Here is a 19199-nt window from a genome sequence, read left to right as displayed (position 1 = left end):
TTGTATTAATGATCTAAACCTGTAAAGTGACTAAAGCTATCAAATAAATGTAGTGGAGTAAATATTTGCCTCTGAAATGTGGTGGAGTAATTATAAAGTAGCGTAAATGGAAAATATTACATAAATAGTTAAGTTCAAATACCTACAAATAGTACTTTATTCCGCACATTGCTTGAGTAACTATGCTTACTTTCCACCACCGATGGCCGCTCAGGTTGAAACGGCCTTTTGTCATAATAGACTGTACTTCTTGTGTAAACGGTAGACGGCCTCAAGGAAGGTATGTATGGCACGCGCCCTTTAAGAAGTCGCGCATGCGTAAATCAGTGAGAAAGTTAACTCCTGAACTTCGTAGTCAGAAAAAAAATTGAGATTTATAAAATAGCAGGGAAAACAGCATTGAGTTGACATGGCATTCCGCCGGAGAAACAAGAGTTACCCTTTCTTCAGCCAGGAGTTCTTAATTCAAAACCATGCCGACATCGTCTTCAGTCTGGTGATTTTCGTTTTGATTGGATTGATGTTTGAGGTGAGATGAACCCAGATTCTCTTTCTTCCCTCGTCTCTCTCAGCTGTTTTAAGACGGAGAGCCTGCTGCACGCACAGAGATGTTGACTTGGTGCGAAGCGGAAACTTATTCGGTCGAAATGATCTTTTGCTTTTGTTAAAAAACTTGTTGTTTGACTGCATCTGCGCTTTCTATCAGTGGAATCAGTTCCGCGGATATGGTGGCTGCTTGCTGCAGTTTTTTCACGTTTTTTTTTTTTTTACAAGTTTTATGAACAATGAATCTTACTCGGTTTGTAGTCAAAGTAGCAACGTCAGATTTAAAACTGATCCACACAGTAACAGCTGTAAACAGCAGGGTGTAAACTGCAACTTTACACGCGTATTGCTACTTAAACTGTGATATGTTCAAAGTTATCGGTATTTTGCCTTTTACTACTTAAAAGTTTATTTCAAAAATAGTTTAATAAACCGGGATAGAACTGAAAACTCTGATGGCACAGCCATACCAGTCTCCTCATGTAGTACACAATGTATCTTATTCGTTTCCTGAAGTGTATGTTTTACCCTTTTGGTTCCAGTTCCCAGAAAAGACCGCTGCAACGTTTTGATTCTGATAATTGTCATTTAGCACAGGGAGTCCAGCTAAGACAGCAAGTAGAGCATTTATCAGCATTCAAATTAAAAGCGTCGCTGTTGCTTGGAATGTGATTCAGCAGACGTCCGACGGTGAGGGCTTTTATTTCTAAAAGCGTAGCCGGAAGTGGTATGACTTTTCGTCGCGAGCTTGCCGGTGATAGTTAAGTGCCACGTCTCAATCTTTGCGCCGTGGCTGCTGGCTCTAAGGTCTGCATTGACCTGAAGGGATTTTGACATGCAGTGACTTTATTCATGAGGTTGTCTCTAAAGCTAATAGGTTATGCTACGTGCTATCAAAAGGATGACATTTTGTTTTACACCAAATGTTATCAAAGTCCCGTTATGTTCCGTCCCCAAGGGTGTGAAGATAAATAAATAAATAAAATAAATAAAGTTGATAAATGGGATAGGAAAGACATCTGAGACACAGCATGACATTTCTACGATCGTTAAAACCAGTCAATTAGTCAACTGAACAATTTTGACAATTTGAATTGCCTCAATAATTTATTAAGCAAAATATTCCATAAATGATCTGAGAAAATGTGATGTAGAATAAATGACAATTCAATTAATTGCAAAAATAATTGAAGACAAATTTGTCTTGTGCGATACTGGATAGTTCTACCTCTTCGGGCCTCCAAAAGTTACTCAGAATAAACTATTTAAAATCTCTTTTGACTGAACTAGTCACAGCTACATGGACCTGTGACAAGCAGCTACATATCGCTACATTTAAAGTGGTCTTAAGCTAAAAAAGGTTTGGGGAAACTTGCTTGTCATAGAGTAATTTGGGAAGCTCTGTTACAGTTTCCACATCCCGAGTCAACAGACAGATTCTTTCAGCTCCCAGTCGGTCATGATGCCACGGGGGAGGGTTGACTGACAATATTATAAACAACATTATACATTCTGAAAAGCTAGGAGTCTCACTCGCGCTCTCACAAGTACAGGCACAGACACATACCCACATACTGTACATACTTGAATGATACCTCGAAGACTGGCCATTTGATGTTCTATGAAATACTAATTCCCATCTCACCCGATTTCCAGACAACAGCCAAGACGGCCATACTCTTCATTCAGCCTCAGTACAACGTGACCACACTATCACCAGGTATGCAGTGCAGTTGTGGATTTCTTATTAAATACCAACTTTAATTCACAGTCAATGGCTAATCCTACAGTTCATACGTTTCAATTCCTGCATATAACGTCATCATATTACCGCCATTGAATTGTGATTTTTAAACCGAGTTTACATAGCTCCAGGATGCTTAACACACCTCTCATTGTACGTGTGTGTGTGTGTGTGTGTGTGTGTGTGTGTGTGTGTGTGTGTGTGTGTGTGTGTGTGTGTGTGTGTGTGTGTGTGTGTGTGTGTGTGTGTGTGTGTGTGTGTGTGTGTGTGTGTGTGTGTGTGTGTGTGTGTGTGTGTGTGTTTAACCCCTCCTATGTGTGTTTAGAGGGCGAGGTGACGTTTTACCATTACGGATGGAAGGACTCTGCCACCATCCTCTTCTATTTCTTCATCGCCATCATCCTCCATGCAGTAGTGCAGGAGTATCTACTGGATGTAAGTACTCAGTCACCCAGTGGCATAATGCATCACAAGAGGGGGCATGGTAGACACAAAGAGGTCCTTCTATACAGTATACAGTATACTGTCAGAGGGTTAGACGTAGAGAAGCACAGCAATGAGTAAATACTAAAAGGAGGCTAAGGCTTTATTTTATCAGACAATCATTTTCTAGGATGTTTCTTTGGAAAAACGGAAAGAACTGCTACATTTTAAAAACCCTATAATGTCTTATCCTATTTACCGTTTCCTCAGTAAGAGTATGCTATTGATGAATGTATTCAAGTATATGAAGATGCATAGTTAAAGTGTTTACATCCAGTTGCACCTAAAAGGACATTTGAAACGGAACCATTTGAAATGTAACGTATCAAAAGACGTAAAGAGCAGCAAATTGACTGTTTCTCAGACTAAATCCGACAGACATTGCTCCAGTTCTCTTAGGAATGGAGTTGTGAAGAGAGAGAGAGAGAGAGAGAGAGAGAGAGAGAGTAGCATTTAATCCATCTGAAGGTATGAGCCCTTGTGTCATTGTTTAGAAATAGGCCAGCGGAGGAGGAATGAGGGTTTATTTTAGCACCATCACCACGATTTCCAAAGTGTCTTGAAAGGAATACTTCAGAGGAGACACAAATAGTATCTGCTGTTTTCTTTTTCTTTTCTTGTCCTAGTTATTTTACTGTGACACTTGCTTGTGTATGACACATTCAGCTGTCATCAGGTCGCCCATTGTGACCGGATCCAGTTGCATTCACATGATCTCTTGTATTGTTCGTGTTGCAGAAAGTGAACCGGCGTCTCCACCTCTCCAAGAGCAAGAATACCAAGTTCAATGAGTCGGGTCAGCTGTGTGTGTTTCACTTGGTGTCGAGTGTGTGGAGTTTGTACATCGTCATAACAGTGAGTGAGATTATTCAGTGACTACTTAAGACGTGTCAAGGATATAGTGTATTTCACTCACACACACACACACACAAAGGAAAGACAGTATAAAGTGTTCTCGTCTTTGATTTCTCCACACAGGAAGGATATCTCTTTCATCTCAGCAGTCTCTGGGAGAACTATCCCCATGTACACCTCAGGTATGAATGATGCGATACTTGCTCTGTTTGTGATATATTTTTTATTCGAAAATAAGTATATTTAATTTAGATGATTACGTTATTTGTTCTACCCCAGGGCCGGTTATACTATGCACTATATACGTTTGATATCAACTCAAATGTTGCAATTAAAACTAGATTTTGACTCGGCCCTCTATGAAAATGCTGGATTTCATATTGTAATTTAATGCTATAAACGACTAAATAATTACCACGCAGTGGATCTAGGGACATTGGGGCCCCAGGTTGTCCGATTTGGTCTGTTGGTAATCCAGCTTTGGTCTACCGCCTGTAGTTTGTAGCTTACCATGATTTTCTGACTGCACACAGAGCCAAAACTAACCAGCCGTGCTAACATGCGTTAGAGTTATGAATAAAGAATTGAACACCGTTAAAAACAGGGACATTTCTGCTGGATTACTCAGCTGTGTCTACTCCTAATCAGGCATCTTAAAGGTGTTTAACAGTTGCATTGTCATGGGAGCCTAATCAAACTAGGAATGTGTCACTGTGGCAGCTGTGTGAATTGTACCGACTCTCTCTCTCTCTCCTTCTTGCCCTTTTCCCCCCTTTCTCCTACTTCCCTTCTGCCTGTCTGTGGTTCCAGGTTTCAGGTGAAGTTTTTCTACCTCACTCAGCTGGCCTACTGGCTCCATGCCTTGCCGGAGCTCTACTTCCAGAAAGTACGCAAGGTCAGTAAGGAGGCCCTGGGAACTGGATGAGTTTTTGGAGTGTGACTAGATAAGCCGTGTGTGTGTGTGTGTACTTGTACATCTATCTTTGTGAGCACCCATTTGACTTTTAGGCCGACAGAGTATAAGGGCATTTTGGGTAAATGAGGACATTTTGGCAGATCCACTCTCCTTCAAATGGCTACGACTTGGTTTTAAGGCTCCGGTTAGATTTATGGGTGTTAGGCATTTAAGTAGGTGTGATGGTGGGAATGCACTATGTCAGTGAGTGTCCTCACAAAGACAGAAGTACAGGAATGAGTGATTGTTTTGCATGTACGCACATTAGACAGAGCGTGACAAAGAACAAAAAGCAATATCATTTGCAACTGTTTTGTTTTCTTTCAGGAGGAGATTTCTCGTCAGCTCCAGTACATCTGTCTGTACCTGCTGCACATCGCTGCAGCCTATTCGTTAAAGTAAGCGCCCAGCAGAAGGAGCTTTCTTCTTGAGAACCTGCAAAATTCAAATGTGGGAGAGAGCGAGAAACGACTTAACAGGAAGTTTAGTTTGAGGTTGAAACTCGACGAATTTATCTGCAGCGCCAGATTTCACTGCACTGTTCTGCTTTACTGCTACTGCTATTATGTAAATGACTGTAAATGGTTTCAGAACCCTCTATGGATGTTCACCACTGGATGATTTTCCCTGCTTTAACTTATCACTCGTCTGCTTCTTTCCTCTTTTTGTTCAGTTTAAGTCGTGTGGGTCTGGTACTCCTCTTCCTCCAGTATGTCTCAGAACTGGGCTTTCACATCGCCAGACTCTTCTACTTCACTGATGAGAACCATCAGAAAATGTCAGTAACCTCACTGTTTTAGTCTCTTTTTTTTTTTTTTTTTTTTTTTGTCTTTTATTGCTATGACTTGACTTTTACAGATTTATTGATATGTTCCTATGACAAATAGTTGTTTTGTTTGTGCTTCAGGTTTGACATGTGGGCCATCAGCTTTGTGTTTACACGGATGGTCACTCTGACCCTGATGTTCCTGGCTGTTGGGTTTGGTTTGGCTCGTAGTGAGAACCAGGGGCTGGACTGGGAGATGGGCAACTTCAACACTGTGCTGATAAGGTAACGACCTACGGCCAACATCTGTGGATACTGAATTATTTTGTGGCACTGCTATTGCTTTTTACAGCTACTGTGACAACTAGTCAAAAACACACTTAGCGCCCACGAAAAACCTTAAACTTTTTAATGTCTTTATTGGTCTGCAACATAAATTCACAGTAGCTGTAGCCAGGAATTTGACACTGATTGACCAAATATGACATGGCGAGTAAAAACATGTCACGCTTAACAATTTGCTGTACTTGCAGTTTACATGACTATTAAGAACTCTGTTGAAAGATATCTCCCCAAGGACAACATATCTAGCAGATTACTTGACTTGGCTGCAAACGGGGCAACTGGTCCAAACTAAATTGTGGTTGCCTTAGTGTCCATTGCTTTCAAAGCCTGAGAAATAAAAAATAAAAAAAGCTGTTCAGACCTTACTTCATGCATTTTCCAAAGCACACAATTGCACTAATCTTCTGTCCTTGGGGCCCCTTCAGGATGACCGTTCTACTGCTGGTATGTTTGACCCAATCTTGGCTACTCTGGAAGTTTATCCGCTTCCAGCTGAGACGCTGGAGGGAGTTCAGACACGAACAGGCTGTCCGCAAGAAGGCTGCCGCAAAACAACCCCTCCGGCTGCTGAAGAGAGACTCACGTGAGTATAAATGTGACTTTTCCCCCCCCGCCATCATTCCCTGCTTTCTTGATTTGTCCTGATGAACGTTGAATGTTTATCTGCTACATTAGTAGAGATCCTGACTTCTCACTTTTTCCCCCCTCCTGCTAGTTGGTCACCATGAAAACGGAGTTCTTAAAGCAGAGAATGGAGCCTCTCCTCGGATCAAAAAACTCAAATCCCCCTAAGATAGCCCACCCACTGGCCTGAACAGTGACCTCAGCCCTGGCCGAGGTTTCTCAACACCACAACGGGAAAGCTGGCGGCCACCGGCCACCAAGCCTCTTGTTGACTATGTCCTGAGATGTTACACGAACTCAGTCGCTACAGACTTAGGGCTCGGATGCTGGAAAATGAAATCAAAGGAAATCCCTTGAGCCCAACAGACATTTACTCTTTTCATCATATCAGTATTTTTTTTATACATCTACATCTGCTATCCCACGGATAAGGAGCACCAATTGTATGCAGAATGATTTCAAATGTAAAGTGAACACCGTATGCGGCACACACGTTACTGGCTGTGTGTCACTGTTGAATGTGTTGATGCATATCCTCATGCATAAGTACTGTATCGGCTGTAGTGTTGTCTTGCGTCGGCTGTTTTCAGCTCTCCTCATTGAATTGGCTTTGCTTATTTTCTAGTCTGGTTCGTTGTAGCAGAACATTTTTACTGATATGGTATGGTATGATAACAGATAACTGTATGCTGGCCTTACCATTATCCCTTCACCATGTCAGGAAAGGGATTTTGGCCAACCAATAGTGGGGTCAACCTGGGCCACGCCCCAATGAATAATGTCTGTTTAAAATCTGAAATTCATCACAGGTCACTGAACAGATAAGCATCAAGTATGTATGATGGATATTACCGCATGCCATTCCATTTTTTTGTGAATTACTTTATTAAATAATGCAATTTTCTGAAATATTGTGACTGAAATCATTTTTCTACATGTTTCCCTATTTTTGCAGAAATGGAAAATGCTTGCATTGCCAGTTGGTAAATGGAGATGAATGCATTCAGAATTACTTCTCCTTTCTTCTACATTTCCAGCGTTCTATCATAAAACGGTTAACAGCAGTGTGTTAAGGTGATTCTGTATTGGGTAGTGCACTTGGACTCAACCACCTGAATGCTATTGACAGCCTGCTAAACATGTCCATATTTGGTCTTCCGCTTGTTTTATGTGGATGAGGGAACATCGTCGGATTCCATCAAACAAAATACATTTTCTGCAGCAGGTCCAGTGTTTGTTTTGTATGGGTCCAAACCTTTCAATCTGCCCAATCCTCCGAGTTTGAGTCGACTGATTCGTCTGGCGTTGTGACGATTGAGAGCGGTTTTCTCATTAAAAAAGTGATTCAGCCAATCAGTGCCACAGGAGTCCGAACAATTAGTGCCATGGGCGGGACTAACGCTGTTGTCGTCGGCTGTGCACTGGAACCGAAGAGTAATAAAACAGTGGACACCGCTACAGACAACATTGACGCTGCTATCGGGGCTGTTCTAAATCAATCAAAAATACAGATGACATCAAACAGCACTCTGCTGTGAACGCATTTATTCAAAGGGGGGGGAGATGTGTTTTGCGTTCTCCTCACTGGTTCTACCAACTCTCCCCTCTGGTAGGCTTCTCTTGAAGTTCTGAGTCGGAATAAGCAAATACTAGCGATTGATGGTCTTTTTTTTTTTTAATGACACGTGATTTGAATATTTTAGGAAATATTTACTTCACTCTTAAAACACCAGAACAAAGTATGATGACATGGCAACACATCGACTGTCGAATGTAAGCGTGTGAGTGTGGAGGCAATGTCAGACTGAGAATGGAAAGAGCAAGAGTGTGACAAAATGACAATTCTGTCTGATATCAGACAATAGTTTGTTTATTATGTTAAGAAACATTCTGCAAAGGCTTTCACTTGGTCTTGTGGAGTGAACTCTTGAGGCAATCCAACCTTCCATGACATCATGAAGATGGCTCTGCTACATAATCAACTGATAGAGAATGGACATAAATTGTTGTATGCGTCACATTTCTTTTTTTTAAAGTGAAGATTCTAGAGAAGTGTGTTATTTTAAATGGCTGGTCTGATTTTTACCTCTCTGGTCGGCTGGTTATTTGCTTTCCGCATACCCGGCTTCTGGCGTCTGAAGTCTTTAGCACATTCTTCTTGTGAACCAAAAGCATTATAGGGAGGAGCCTCCTGTAGAAAGATTCACAATAGAAATACAAATTGTAGTATATCAAATATTTTCAACACCCGTTCAAGAATACTACTCGAAGGCCAATTCTTATGGGAGCCAGCCTACTGTCCAACACAGCGCTGGGCTGTAGGCAGTGTGAGATATAGAGGTGGACAGAATAGATAACAAAACGTCATAGCAGCTACAGACACATAAAAGTACACAACAGTAAAACAAACACATATTCAAAAAGAAGTTAAATATTTAGCTGCTCCATATGTACAATAAATGTACAATAAATAAACATGGACAGACGAGGGTAATGAAGGACAAAACATAATTATCTATAGCGACAAAAAGTCACATATCCTCAGGCAATAGAGATGATATAGTTTGAGATGAAAAATACATTTCCGGTTCTTACCTTCTTCTTCTCCTGAAGCAGGTCAGTTTCTTTTGGTACCTCTAAGGGTTTCATCTCCAGGTCAGGGTGATTCTTTTGGTAATACTCTTTAGTGAAGCCGTCGCAGTCATACAGCAGGAAGCGACGGCTCAGCAGCTCTATCCTTTGTCCCACCTGGAAGTCTTTGGGGGAGTAGTACTCGTCTACCTCCGCTGCTGAAACCTCCAGCACACAGCTGGGAAAGATCTCTGGATGGAAACACGAGTATTGTCATTGGTGTTAATTAGTTTAGAAATCTTTTTATGTTGTCTCTTTTAAAAAAATACAATTGTGGTTTTTTTTCTGCACCGCAAACAATATTTGACAAAAATATATATATATATAACCAAAACTCAATTACAGAGCAGTATGATGTAAATAGTGTTAAAGTGATGCTGGTTTTAAGATAAGATTCACTCTGATGACGTGATAGAAAGAGGCTCCTGAACCAAAGCACCGCGTCAGATCCAATTATATACAAAGCTAAACGTGACAGAAACACAACGTTGCATTTTACCAGGCGGTTTCCTTTTCTTGGGCAACTTCAGTCTGCGCATCAGGACAGGGAAGGGTAATCGTCCGCAGTTGCGTCCGTAGACCTCATTGATCTCCACCGTGTCATCCACCAGGTAGTACTGGATGGTAACAGGCCTGGTCTCCCCAAACAGATTATCCGTATCCTCCCACAGGGCAGAGAAACGCAGCACCTGACCAGGAAGAGGTTAAAAGCCTGGATTAGAATTGGTAAGTCAAATGCAAAATGTCACGGTACAAACACCTGGTTAACGATGCAAGATCACTTCGAAAGATCACTTATATTTGAAAAATGTGGTTTAGTACAAAACTTATCTTGAGTTTTACTTTGCTCTTGTAGATGATTTATACTGTAAGGTTAAATTAACTTAAAATTGGCTTCACTATTACTGTAGATATTGGCTCAATCTTAACTAGAAGAAACGCAAACTTCACATATTTCCTTTACCATACAATCCATGGTCAGAAACTTGTGCAAGTCGTCAAATCCGGAGGCTGTTGTGAAGGAAGGCTGAGGGTTTTTGTCACGTTTGCTGTAGGGATCCACAGGGATTGGCTCAGGCTCGTTTAGAACAATGCCCTCACTTTCCATGAATTCCTACATATGAGACACAGTATATATATATATAGAAGATAACGAATATGCATAACACACTTCAAGAGCTTTCCTATAAGTGAATGTTGTACCTTTGTAAAAGTGTCGCACTGTGTGATGTGGTACTTGACCCCGTACACCTCCAAGTCCATGCCAATATTGAGGTCTTTCCATTGGTAATGCTCTCCACGTTCATTCTTGGGCAGCCGCTGGCGTTTGAGCCGTTTCCCCTGCGATAATCCAGAATTCTCCACTATGGGCTCAAAGATGGACATGCTGTCATCCTCGAGGTAGTAGTAAATGACCACGGGATGGACCCAGCACTCCTCTTCAGGGGAATACTGGATATTTTCCTGAAAGTATGCATTGTAGCGCAGCACCTACAAGACAAGAGGGTGGTACAAACCAAACAAACAAGCAATTAATTGGATAGTTTATTGGACAGCAACAACAATCCAAATAAAATGAATAAATAGATAATATTATTGTACCTTTTTGTCAAGGGCCACGTGAGCTGGGATGAAGACTTTGACTATGCTCTGGTCAGAGGAGCCGTAAGTTATGTCTGGCGTCTCAATAGACAAATTACTGATCTCCTGCTGGATCAACTGTTCAGATAAAAGAGGATCCTGTCCAATACCCACAGTGGGGCGAGGGGCCAGAGCATAGCCTTTGTTGTACTTCAGTGTCTGGGGACGATGGAAGGTTGACTTCTGCAGAGAAAGACATTAAAGGTCCCAAAAAAGTGAGATTGTTTTGTATTTTTTTATTATAAAGCAGGTGCTATGTAAATATTGTGAAATTCCATGAATAAATACATATGTATATATATATATATATATATATATATATATATATATATATATATATATATGAGAGAGAGAGAGAGAGAGAGAGAGAGAGAGAGAGAGAGAGATACTAATTGCCATCATTGATGATATTGTTGTTTTATTATAGCAGCTGGTCTCCAGACTCAATTTATTTGCCACCGTCCAAAAGATAATTTGTAAACCATCACAAATTCTAAATGTTATCCTTTTACTTTACTTATAGTGTTTTTGTTCCCTCATAAAAACACACATTTCAAATGATAATGAAATAACAGATTGTGTTTTTTATCGATTAAAACAAACCTCGTCATTAGTAGTTTGAATGATGTATTATAAGCTGCTTAGAGGTTTTGTAAACAGGTCATAATTCCCCTTTTAATATCTATTTAATGTTAATGTGAAAACATTGACGTCAGTAAAACTATATTTCACATGATGATTGACGTTAAACTAAATTATAATAGTTTGTATCGGTTCTCGTCATTCTAAACAGTACAATGCATCTTCTCCATATTTACATTTATCTGCATTCCTTCAGCCAAGCTGCCTGAAAGTGTTTTGTTGTTTTTGCCATGGCAACAAGTGCCAACAGATGTTAGCCTATATTAGCTTAGTTTAAGTTAAACAAGTAGCCATAATATTACGATTCTGCATTTTATTTTACTAAATCAATTACAACTACCAACAGTCCTACTCTCTGGGACCTTAATGCATTGTCGCATATTGTCAAATAAAGGCTTAAAACCGTTAGTGAAACGAAAGAGCCTTAAACCAAGCTAAGCAATTTAACGACATTTTGAATTAAGACATCCTAACGAACCTATAACCTAGTTTGTGTTTAACCTTTATCGTTACTAGCCAATGTAACAGTCTTACCGTTACATCCGGAAAGGTAAATCCTGGTATGAACGGTAGTCCGTGGCTCCTGCTGTTCCAAGACATTGTGTCACTTTGCTCACCTCCACAGGATGTGAACCAGTATGAATGTGTGAATCTACTAGTTAGGGCTTGTTTGTGTCGTGTCCGCGGAAACGGCACAACAGCAACAATTTCAAATAAATACGTTTTATTTATTTATCATAAAATCATTGGCAATAGCTATAAATAACTCGTCAAAAAATGGGTGACTTCAAACTTAATTGACACAAACTGAAGAGCTCCAACTCTACCACCAGGGGGCGATCCCCACCAATACATCTCACTGACCCACACGTGATCCATCATAAGCTCACGTCTTGAGAGTTCATGGTGACCTTATTGTACAGTGTCAACTCTATATTTGTTAAGTTATTATGAGCAAATAATTCTTTCCGAGGTCCACAGTACTACAGAGCGAGTATGGTGCTGGACTTTAATGGTGGCATTGTGCACATTTAAGGTGACATTTAAAAATCAAAACATAGTTTCAGAAGAAAATGTGCAAGATTAAACAAAACAGTGGGCGTGTTATTTTGAACACAGTTTATTTCCAAGCACAGGGGTCATGTTTTGGTCTCACTTTACCAGCTATCAGCACATTTGAACCCCATTCAAATTGAAGCACAATAACTGTTTTTAATTAAAAAAAATGATATAGAGTGGCTGTCTTTATGTGGATGACCCTAATATGTCCTGTGTACTCTCAATTAAACTCTCAGTCAGGAAAACACCAAGCTTTTATGAAAACTATAATTATTTCCACGCTTGAATCCAAGGCAGCACAAACAGAGCTGGATTTACAATAGCTTATTTTAATAAACTGGCAACATGATTTTAGAGACGCAGGTTGCATGTCCACTGTGAACCTTTTTTCAGTGCTGGTTCCTTCTCCAGATGGCCACGAGCAGCGATCACCCCGAGCATCCGATGTAGCACTGGTATCTTAGAAATAAGGGCACAGTTGACACAAGACCTGACATTTTGCAAGGACCAGAAAGTTATTTCTCGCAAATTCACTGGTACAAAATTGGCATATTCTGGTTACGTACATTTACATCTGGGGAGAGCAGCAAGTGCATAGCGTGTCAGTGACCGATTTGAAACATGCTCTACTTCAGCAAAGCAACAGTAAAATACATTTGGGATATCCAATTAATAAATCATTTGACAAGTTGTTGGTTTATAGAATCTGACTTAATAGCTAGAAAAGGCACTGCACTGTGAATTAAACATACTGTATCAAAAATAAGGTTAAATCACTAAACCTCTTTGAGGCTCAATATATATGATATTTCTAATTCTTTTCTTTAAATGCTGACATTAGCTGTTTAAATGGGCTGATCCCCTTCTTAGGAAGCAAATACATCAACCAAACACACAAACACTAGGATTGCATCCCTGAGGTGCCAGACAACCTTCGCCAAGTATAAAAAAAATCTCATGATAAACCATACTTGAGAACAAAAATACACAACATCAATAAACTATTAAATATTATAAAATAGATTTCATATGGGTTGAGATGAATTCCCCAAAAATATATTTTGGTTTTATATAGTTCAAAAGGCAGCGGCGGTTATTCACTGTGGAAAGATTGTCTTATGTTATCCCATAGTACCCTTCTTTCTGCTTTCTGCTGCCCCTCTGTAAAGTCCCCACTTACATACTGGAGGGTGCTGAGCATAAAGCTCCAAGTGTCACAGTCTTTTGCAGGTGACTGACGTTCTGTATGAAACAGACCCGTCTGAGGCCTCGGCCCTTCAGTCATTGTGTAGTTTCTACAGGCCTGTGTGTGTGTCTTAAGGCAGCTAACCCATAAATCCCCACTTCAAAAGGGCCTGCTGAGGTCAGGGGCAAGGCAGTGTATCCCCTCACCTCTGGCTTCCGGCAGAAAGGGGTGAGCTTACCATGCAGAGTGGGAGCTTATTCTCTTACTGAATGGGGTACAGAGCTTATGATACCCAGAGGAATATGCAAACCAGCAGAGGGAAAAGAACTTTCTCCCCAAGTCTGCAATACCCTCAACTGTTCTCACCAGCGTGAGTCCACAGTTTGCATGCTTGCTTATAAAGCTTCACGAGGGCCATGTCTCTTTCTACAAAACTCCCCTCAGCAGTCCTCAGTAATACCTATTGAGGCTCCGTGTCCCGGGGATGTCTGGTTGCCCGTTCATCCATATCTCTCGGATGATTCGCTCCCGCTCCTCGAGCCTCTGCGCTCTCTCCAGCTCTTCCGCCGACGTGAATACGTTCATGTTAAGCGTGCGCTCGAATCGCCGGTGCCGCCGCGCCGACAGATCCGAGGTGGCGTCCCAGTCCGAGTCTGAGTCGCTGGAATCGGAGGAAGAGTCGGCGGGGCGCGCTCGTTTCTTGGCAGGGGGCCGCTGTCGGGACTGGCAGTCGGTGCGGCAGGAGATCTGGACCACCAGGGCGAAGAGTGTGAGGAAGAGGCCCAAACACACGCCACAGACGAAGAAGAGCGCAGCCCTCTCTGGGTGGTCTGTTGGGGGGGGAGAAAGACAAGAAGCTAGTTGATTTCTTTCAGAAAATATGTCAAACATTCAATAGGATCTTTGTGACTGACCTGTTCAGCCTGCTCTGTTATGACATATGATGTCTCCCTCACTGTAATGAACACTGGCTGCAGACTTGGTTGGGTGTCACACAAATCCTGCTAACCTCGCTATGTACTGCTCTTCTCCTTCCACTCATCTTCAGAAATGTATTTTCACATGCTGTTAATGTTGGTTAATGTGTCCCGCCCCCTCAAGCTCCAGGTGGACTTAGGTTACAGTACTCAGATCTTTGTTAAGGAATGAATCTACACAGCTTCTGGTTAAAACTAATACCATTTTCAGGCTTGATGACTGTAACTGCTCTTTGCTTCCATGCATGCTCATCGATCCTTACAGCTCTTCTAGATTGGAGTAGTGTTGTTTGTCTTCAACCTAAAACTATCATGTGTTACAGTCCTCGCCGACATTCAATTCACTGGCAGCATCCAGCATTTTTAAGAAGTTTAAAGCTGAGTAAGCTGATCTTGCACAGGATCAACTTCCATTTCACATTACAGTTAATGTGTCATGGAAGTTAAGTTTATTTGACTGCATGATTTATGCATTTCACTATGTATAGACTGTTTATTTGAGGTCATAAAACAAGAACATTTACCACATTTACATACCTTTCAGTAACAAGAAAAAGGAAACAGGGTTTTTTTTTTTTTTAAACAAAAGATGGCGTGCCACACACACGTACCACACATACAACTACACACTCAAATACTTGAATCTTAAGATCCGGCTCTGTTCTCAACTAACAACGATCCCTGTGGTGGAATTTCATCTTTTCCATTAGAAGTGAAAAGAGGTCCGGTTAAGGTCTCTTACTTTCCAGCATATTTAGGCTGCTCATGTGATCACACTCGATGATAGGAATCTTCCCCCTACCTGATATGTAATTGTAGGCCGCCAGTGCGTTGCTGATGAGGGCCATGTTGGCGCTAGAGGTGGAGTTGATGATGGGATTCATGCCCGGGGGCCGCAGTGGACTTTCTCCTCCACCTCCTCCTCCTCTTCCAGCTTCTGCTTCTGAAAACTTCTCCTCGTTGGGGTTAGTCTCCCGAATCTTCTTCCTATCTGCAAAAGCAGAAAAGTTCAGTTTAACAACACAAAGCAGACTGCATTCTAAGAGGGTAATTCATTTTGCATTTGAATTCTTTATTTAGACACAGATGTTTTTGAAAAGTTTCCTTTGTACATGACTACGCTCTGAGATCAAGGAGTATGGAGTGTGCACAGTCAGATTATCGCGCCACTGGTGGGCTCAGTTACAGTCGGAGTGTATTGTCTCTGAGGTATTGTGACTACAGCATTCAGATCACTGAGTCATCTGCAGTCTCACAGCGGTTTTCCATTTTAGGAGATACGCTTCTGTAAAAAAGATGAACGACGCATAAACACACACATGTGTTCACAGAGAGTTGTGTGATTCAGAAGATAACACAATATCCGCTTCTGTCAAACTCATTCTGACTCATGTCTAAGGAAACAATACAACCACATGGGAAAAGTTTGCACTTTGGCAACATTTCAAAAGCTTCCCTAAAATCTCAGAAAACAATCTATTTATAGATGAGAACAACTGTTTCCTCCTCTGGATGTTCATCACAGTAGGACTTCTCTCTGTGTTTACACGCTGGCTTCTGTGTTTGTATGCAAAAGTCGAGGAATTGAGATCAGCAGAGTGGTTTGATCACTTAGATTTAAACAGATTTTTCTTGGGGTAGTCGCATCCAGTTAACCTGAAGAAGTGTTTAACATGAACAGAAGCCTTCAACGACCTAAGCCTTAACTCTGTGTGCATAGTCATATTCACATGCTTTATTTTGTTGTTACTGTAGGTGAGCTTGCTTCGGTGAACTGTCACACACACACACCAATGACCTCTAATTGCAGAGTGTCTTTGGTGTGTCAGGCTCTCTTTATCTGATAAATGCAGTTTAGACGGGAATTGCTCACTGAGGAGGTAAATGTTTTCACCTGGACCCACTGCTGTGGCGCACACATCGGCTAACATTCAACCAACAGACCACAAATGACACATGTAAAAATAGGAAAATTGTCAATCGAAAACACTAGCAGTGCTAGAAAAAACGAATATATAATGATGAAATACTTTCATCATGATGTCTTCAGGTGAAATCATTATTCATAATACATTTATTTAACAATAACAATTCAATGACATTTTAACAATTATAAATCCTTGAACCCAAACATGATGTGTCTCAATCAGAGAGTGATATACAGTATTTCTTTGTTTTCGGCATCAGCAACAGATGTGTGTTAAGAACAGACACAAGGGGGAACCGGGTAGTTAGGACCAGTTGCAACTGGCATCATCGCAGAAGGGACAAAAACAAAATACAGGACTTCACTGAAAGAAAATTCCAGTAAAAAGAAAACACCATCGTGGCCAAATGATCTCTGGGAATTGCAGTGTAGAAACACCACATGGCAACGAGCAGACCAAATATGGAGACAATAAAACCTGTGGTTTACAACTTTAACCTATTTTACCCTTCTAACGGGTGGGTTCATCTCTACAACATGGTCCTGTCCTGCCAAGTGGTGTTCGAATTCACAAGTTATTTTAAATTCTAGACAAGATCCTAAAGTTTCCAAAGACACAAACAAGTCAGGCTGAAAATACAGGCAGATAGAACATTTCCATTTGATATGATGATGCTACCATGACAAACCTGGCTTGAATAATTCACCCAATGTAAAGCCTCACAAAGCAATATTAAATTGTTCTCATAAAAACAAGCAGCAACCTAAATACATATAATGGAGAAACACATGAGAGTTAAGTAAAAAGAGAAGGGGAAAAATCAAGAATTTAAGTTTTATGACTTCTGGGAAAGAAAGTGTATTTGCCAAAATGTCGACCTATTCCCTTAAGAAGTATGTTGTGAAAATGGTGATCCAGCTGTTTTGTATACTGACAACATGTCGGTCAAGCAGAAAGATCGAATCTGTCCAGTTGAAAATAAACAAAGAGAAATGAGACGATCAGGATACCTATATTTACAGTTTAATATAATATATTTACAGTTTAATGTTTCTTGTTCGGTGCATCAGGGATGGAAACAGGTTTTTCTAGATGAGCTTTCAGTGCAGTTTTTGAAGCCGGTGCAAGGAAGGGAAGCCATTCATGCGTCACAGCACACATGTCGTGTCCGCTCCCTCTCTTAGCTCCTCATTCATCCGTCTATCCTCCTAATCAGTACAGTGCCGGTCGCTGAGCAGAGTAATTAGCGTGCTGGACGCAGGCCACCATCCCTCATGAATAAAGCTCTGTTCAAGTTTCCTTCCTTGCTGGCGTCTCTTTTTTTTCCTCTCTTTCATTTCATTGTCTTCTCCCTCTTTCTCTTTATGGGAGTTAGATAGCACAGCAGACTGATTTATATAGTGGTCACATCATTGGCTCTTGGAAAGCAGTATATTTCTAAGACCAATGATCATAAATGGTCCAAACTGATGGCTCTGGTTGGATACATATGGAAACATTTGAACCCGTGTGACTTTAAATATACATATATGCCCTGACTTGAGACCTGAAATACTGTTTCTTTTGATGCCTGGGAGGCCTTGGGACTGTTTAGTGTTAACTGCTCTCCATGGGAGGCCGTGAGTATGTGCGAGAGTGAAAAAGCTTATGTGTTCCTCACTTTGCTCACCTGGAACAGCGTCAGAGCTTTTGACTGAGCTCCCCTCCGGAGGGCTGTCTCCCACTATGTTGGGGTCATGGGCGCTGGGTGGAGGAGAGTACACCGGCGGTCTGGGTCCGTGCTCCTGCAGCAACTTCTTTGGGACTTCAAAGAGAAGGATAGGTGGAGCAAAGGAGGGGAGTTTGGGGACAAGGGAATCAAAGAAACACACAACGAGGATAATTAGGCGATTTGTAAAGGACACGTATAGCAGTCGTTTCTATTGCAGTTCTGCAGAGAGCTAGGCAAAAATGATCTGCTTATATTTGTTTATCTTAGATGTATCAGTACAAGCAGTTAAGTCTGTAAATATTTAAAAACTTGCAATCATTTTTTTGCCTCTTGGGGAGGCCTTCTCCTCCCTCGTGTGCACATAGCTGTATCGTCTATATTTCATCGGCTGTATATTGTGAATGTAGGCGTAAGGAGCTATGAATGAGACAGCCTGATGGACGTGATTCACACTCACTCCTTCTGAACTTGCACTCTGATTTCCCGAAAGCTATGCTGGACCAAGAGTCAATGAAAGTGCAGGAAGAAGCGGAGCAACCTCACAAAGCTCCCTCCACTGGAAACTACTTGTGGCCTGGATACATTGCAAGATTGTTTTTCAAATACAAGCTATGATGAAAAGACTTTAATAGGAAAATTACTGACATTTATCCTGCAGATCATGACATACAGTGTTTGTGTTTTAGATTGGTGAGGAGTAAAATGCACAGATATGACAACAGCCATCACTGAGCAGTTTAAAAATGGGGACTAGATAGATGTTGCTGTGTGGTACACCTGTACCTAAGCTAGGAAGAAGTCATCTTCCTACATGGCTAGCTAGCTAGCATTCATGAAAAAACAATGACAGAGGTTATTGCAGCTGTAAAAGTTGTTGTACATCAACTAACCATTCATGCCTTGGGCTCTATTGCATCTTGCATAATTAGTTTTCTGTGGCCTTTTGGTACCAAAGAGAGGATCTTGAGGCAGTTGTGGTTTGTGCAAATGTTAATACTGCAATTTAAGTGTATGGCAAGTGCACAGCAGTGTTATAAAAGTTGTAACTCCCCATTTGATTGCCATATTGCTGCGTAAATGGGAGTCCTTCCCTCACACACGTAAGA

At 41.2% G+C, this 19199-nt stretch overlaps 3 protein-coding genes across 4 annotated transcripts in view; 1 reads left to right on the top strand and 2 right to left on the bottom strand.

The window, feature by feature from the left end:
• Positions 1-308: 308 nt before the first annotated feature.
• Positions 309-7227, top strand: tram2 (translocation associated membrane protein 2). The gene is made up of 11 exons (XM_076084632.1): positions 309-529; positions 2203-2266; positions 2616-2725; positions 3512-3628; positions 3752-3810; positions 4439-4523; positions 4911-4981; positions 5257-5361; positions 5491-5634; positions 6120-6277; positions 6410-7227. The coding sequence occupies exons 1-11, from the start codon at positions 410-412 to the stop codon at positions 6484-6486; spliced, it is 1110 nt and encodes a 369-aa protein (XP_075940747.1). The 5' UTR covers positions 309-409; the 3' UTR covers positions 6487-7227.
• An 890-nt stretch (positions 7228-8117) lies between these two features.
• On the bottom strand, positions 8118-11832 carry efhc1 (EF-hand domain (C-terminal) containing 1). The gene is made up of 8 exons (XM_076084033.1): positions 11767-11832; positions 10552-10773; positions 10153-10440; positions 9914-10063; positions 9449-9638; positions 8914-9140; positions 8440-8509; positions 8118-8122 (listed from the first exon to the last, which is right to left on the bottom strand). Exons 1-8 carry the CDS (start codon positions 11830-11832, stop codon positions 8118-8120), a joined length of 1218 nt encoding a protein of 405 aa, XP_075940148.1.
• Positions 11833-12352: 520 nt separating this feature from the next.
• The window catches only part of eva1aa (eva-1 homolog A, regulator of programmed cell death a), a 64123-nt gene continuing 57276 nt past the window's right edge, over positions 12353-19199 (bottom strand). Inside the window, exons 6-8 of one of the 2 annotated variants that reach the window (XM_076084807.1) lie at positions 18043-18186; positions 15257-15445; positions 12353-14307 (exon numbers count right to left, since the gene is read on the bottom strand). In XM_076084807.1, the coding sequence (XP_075940922.1) occupies positions 13928-14307; positions 15257-15445; positions 18043-18186 (713 nt within the window). In that variant the 3' untranslated portion in view covers positions 12353-13927. The remainder of the gene's footprint in view (positions 14308-15256; positions 15446-18042; positions 18187-19199) is intronic. The other variant, XM_076084806.1, reaches the window with a different exon arrangement.

The sequence above is a fragment of the Anarhichas minor genome, unplaced genomic scaffold (genome assembly GCF_050575085.1).
Source record: "Anarhichas minor isolate MPS153535 unplaced genomic scaffold, ASM5057508v1 ptg000136l, whole genome shotgun sequence".
Classification (NCBI taxonomy): domain Eukaryota; kingdom Metazoa; phylum Chordata; class Actinopteri; order Perciformes; family Anarhichadidae; genus Anarhichas; species Anarhichas minor.
Note: the sequence above shows the minus strand (reverse complement) of the source record. Positions and strands in the feature narration are given on the sequence as shown.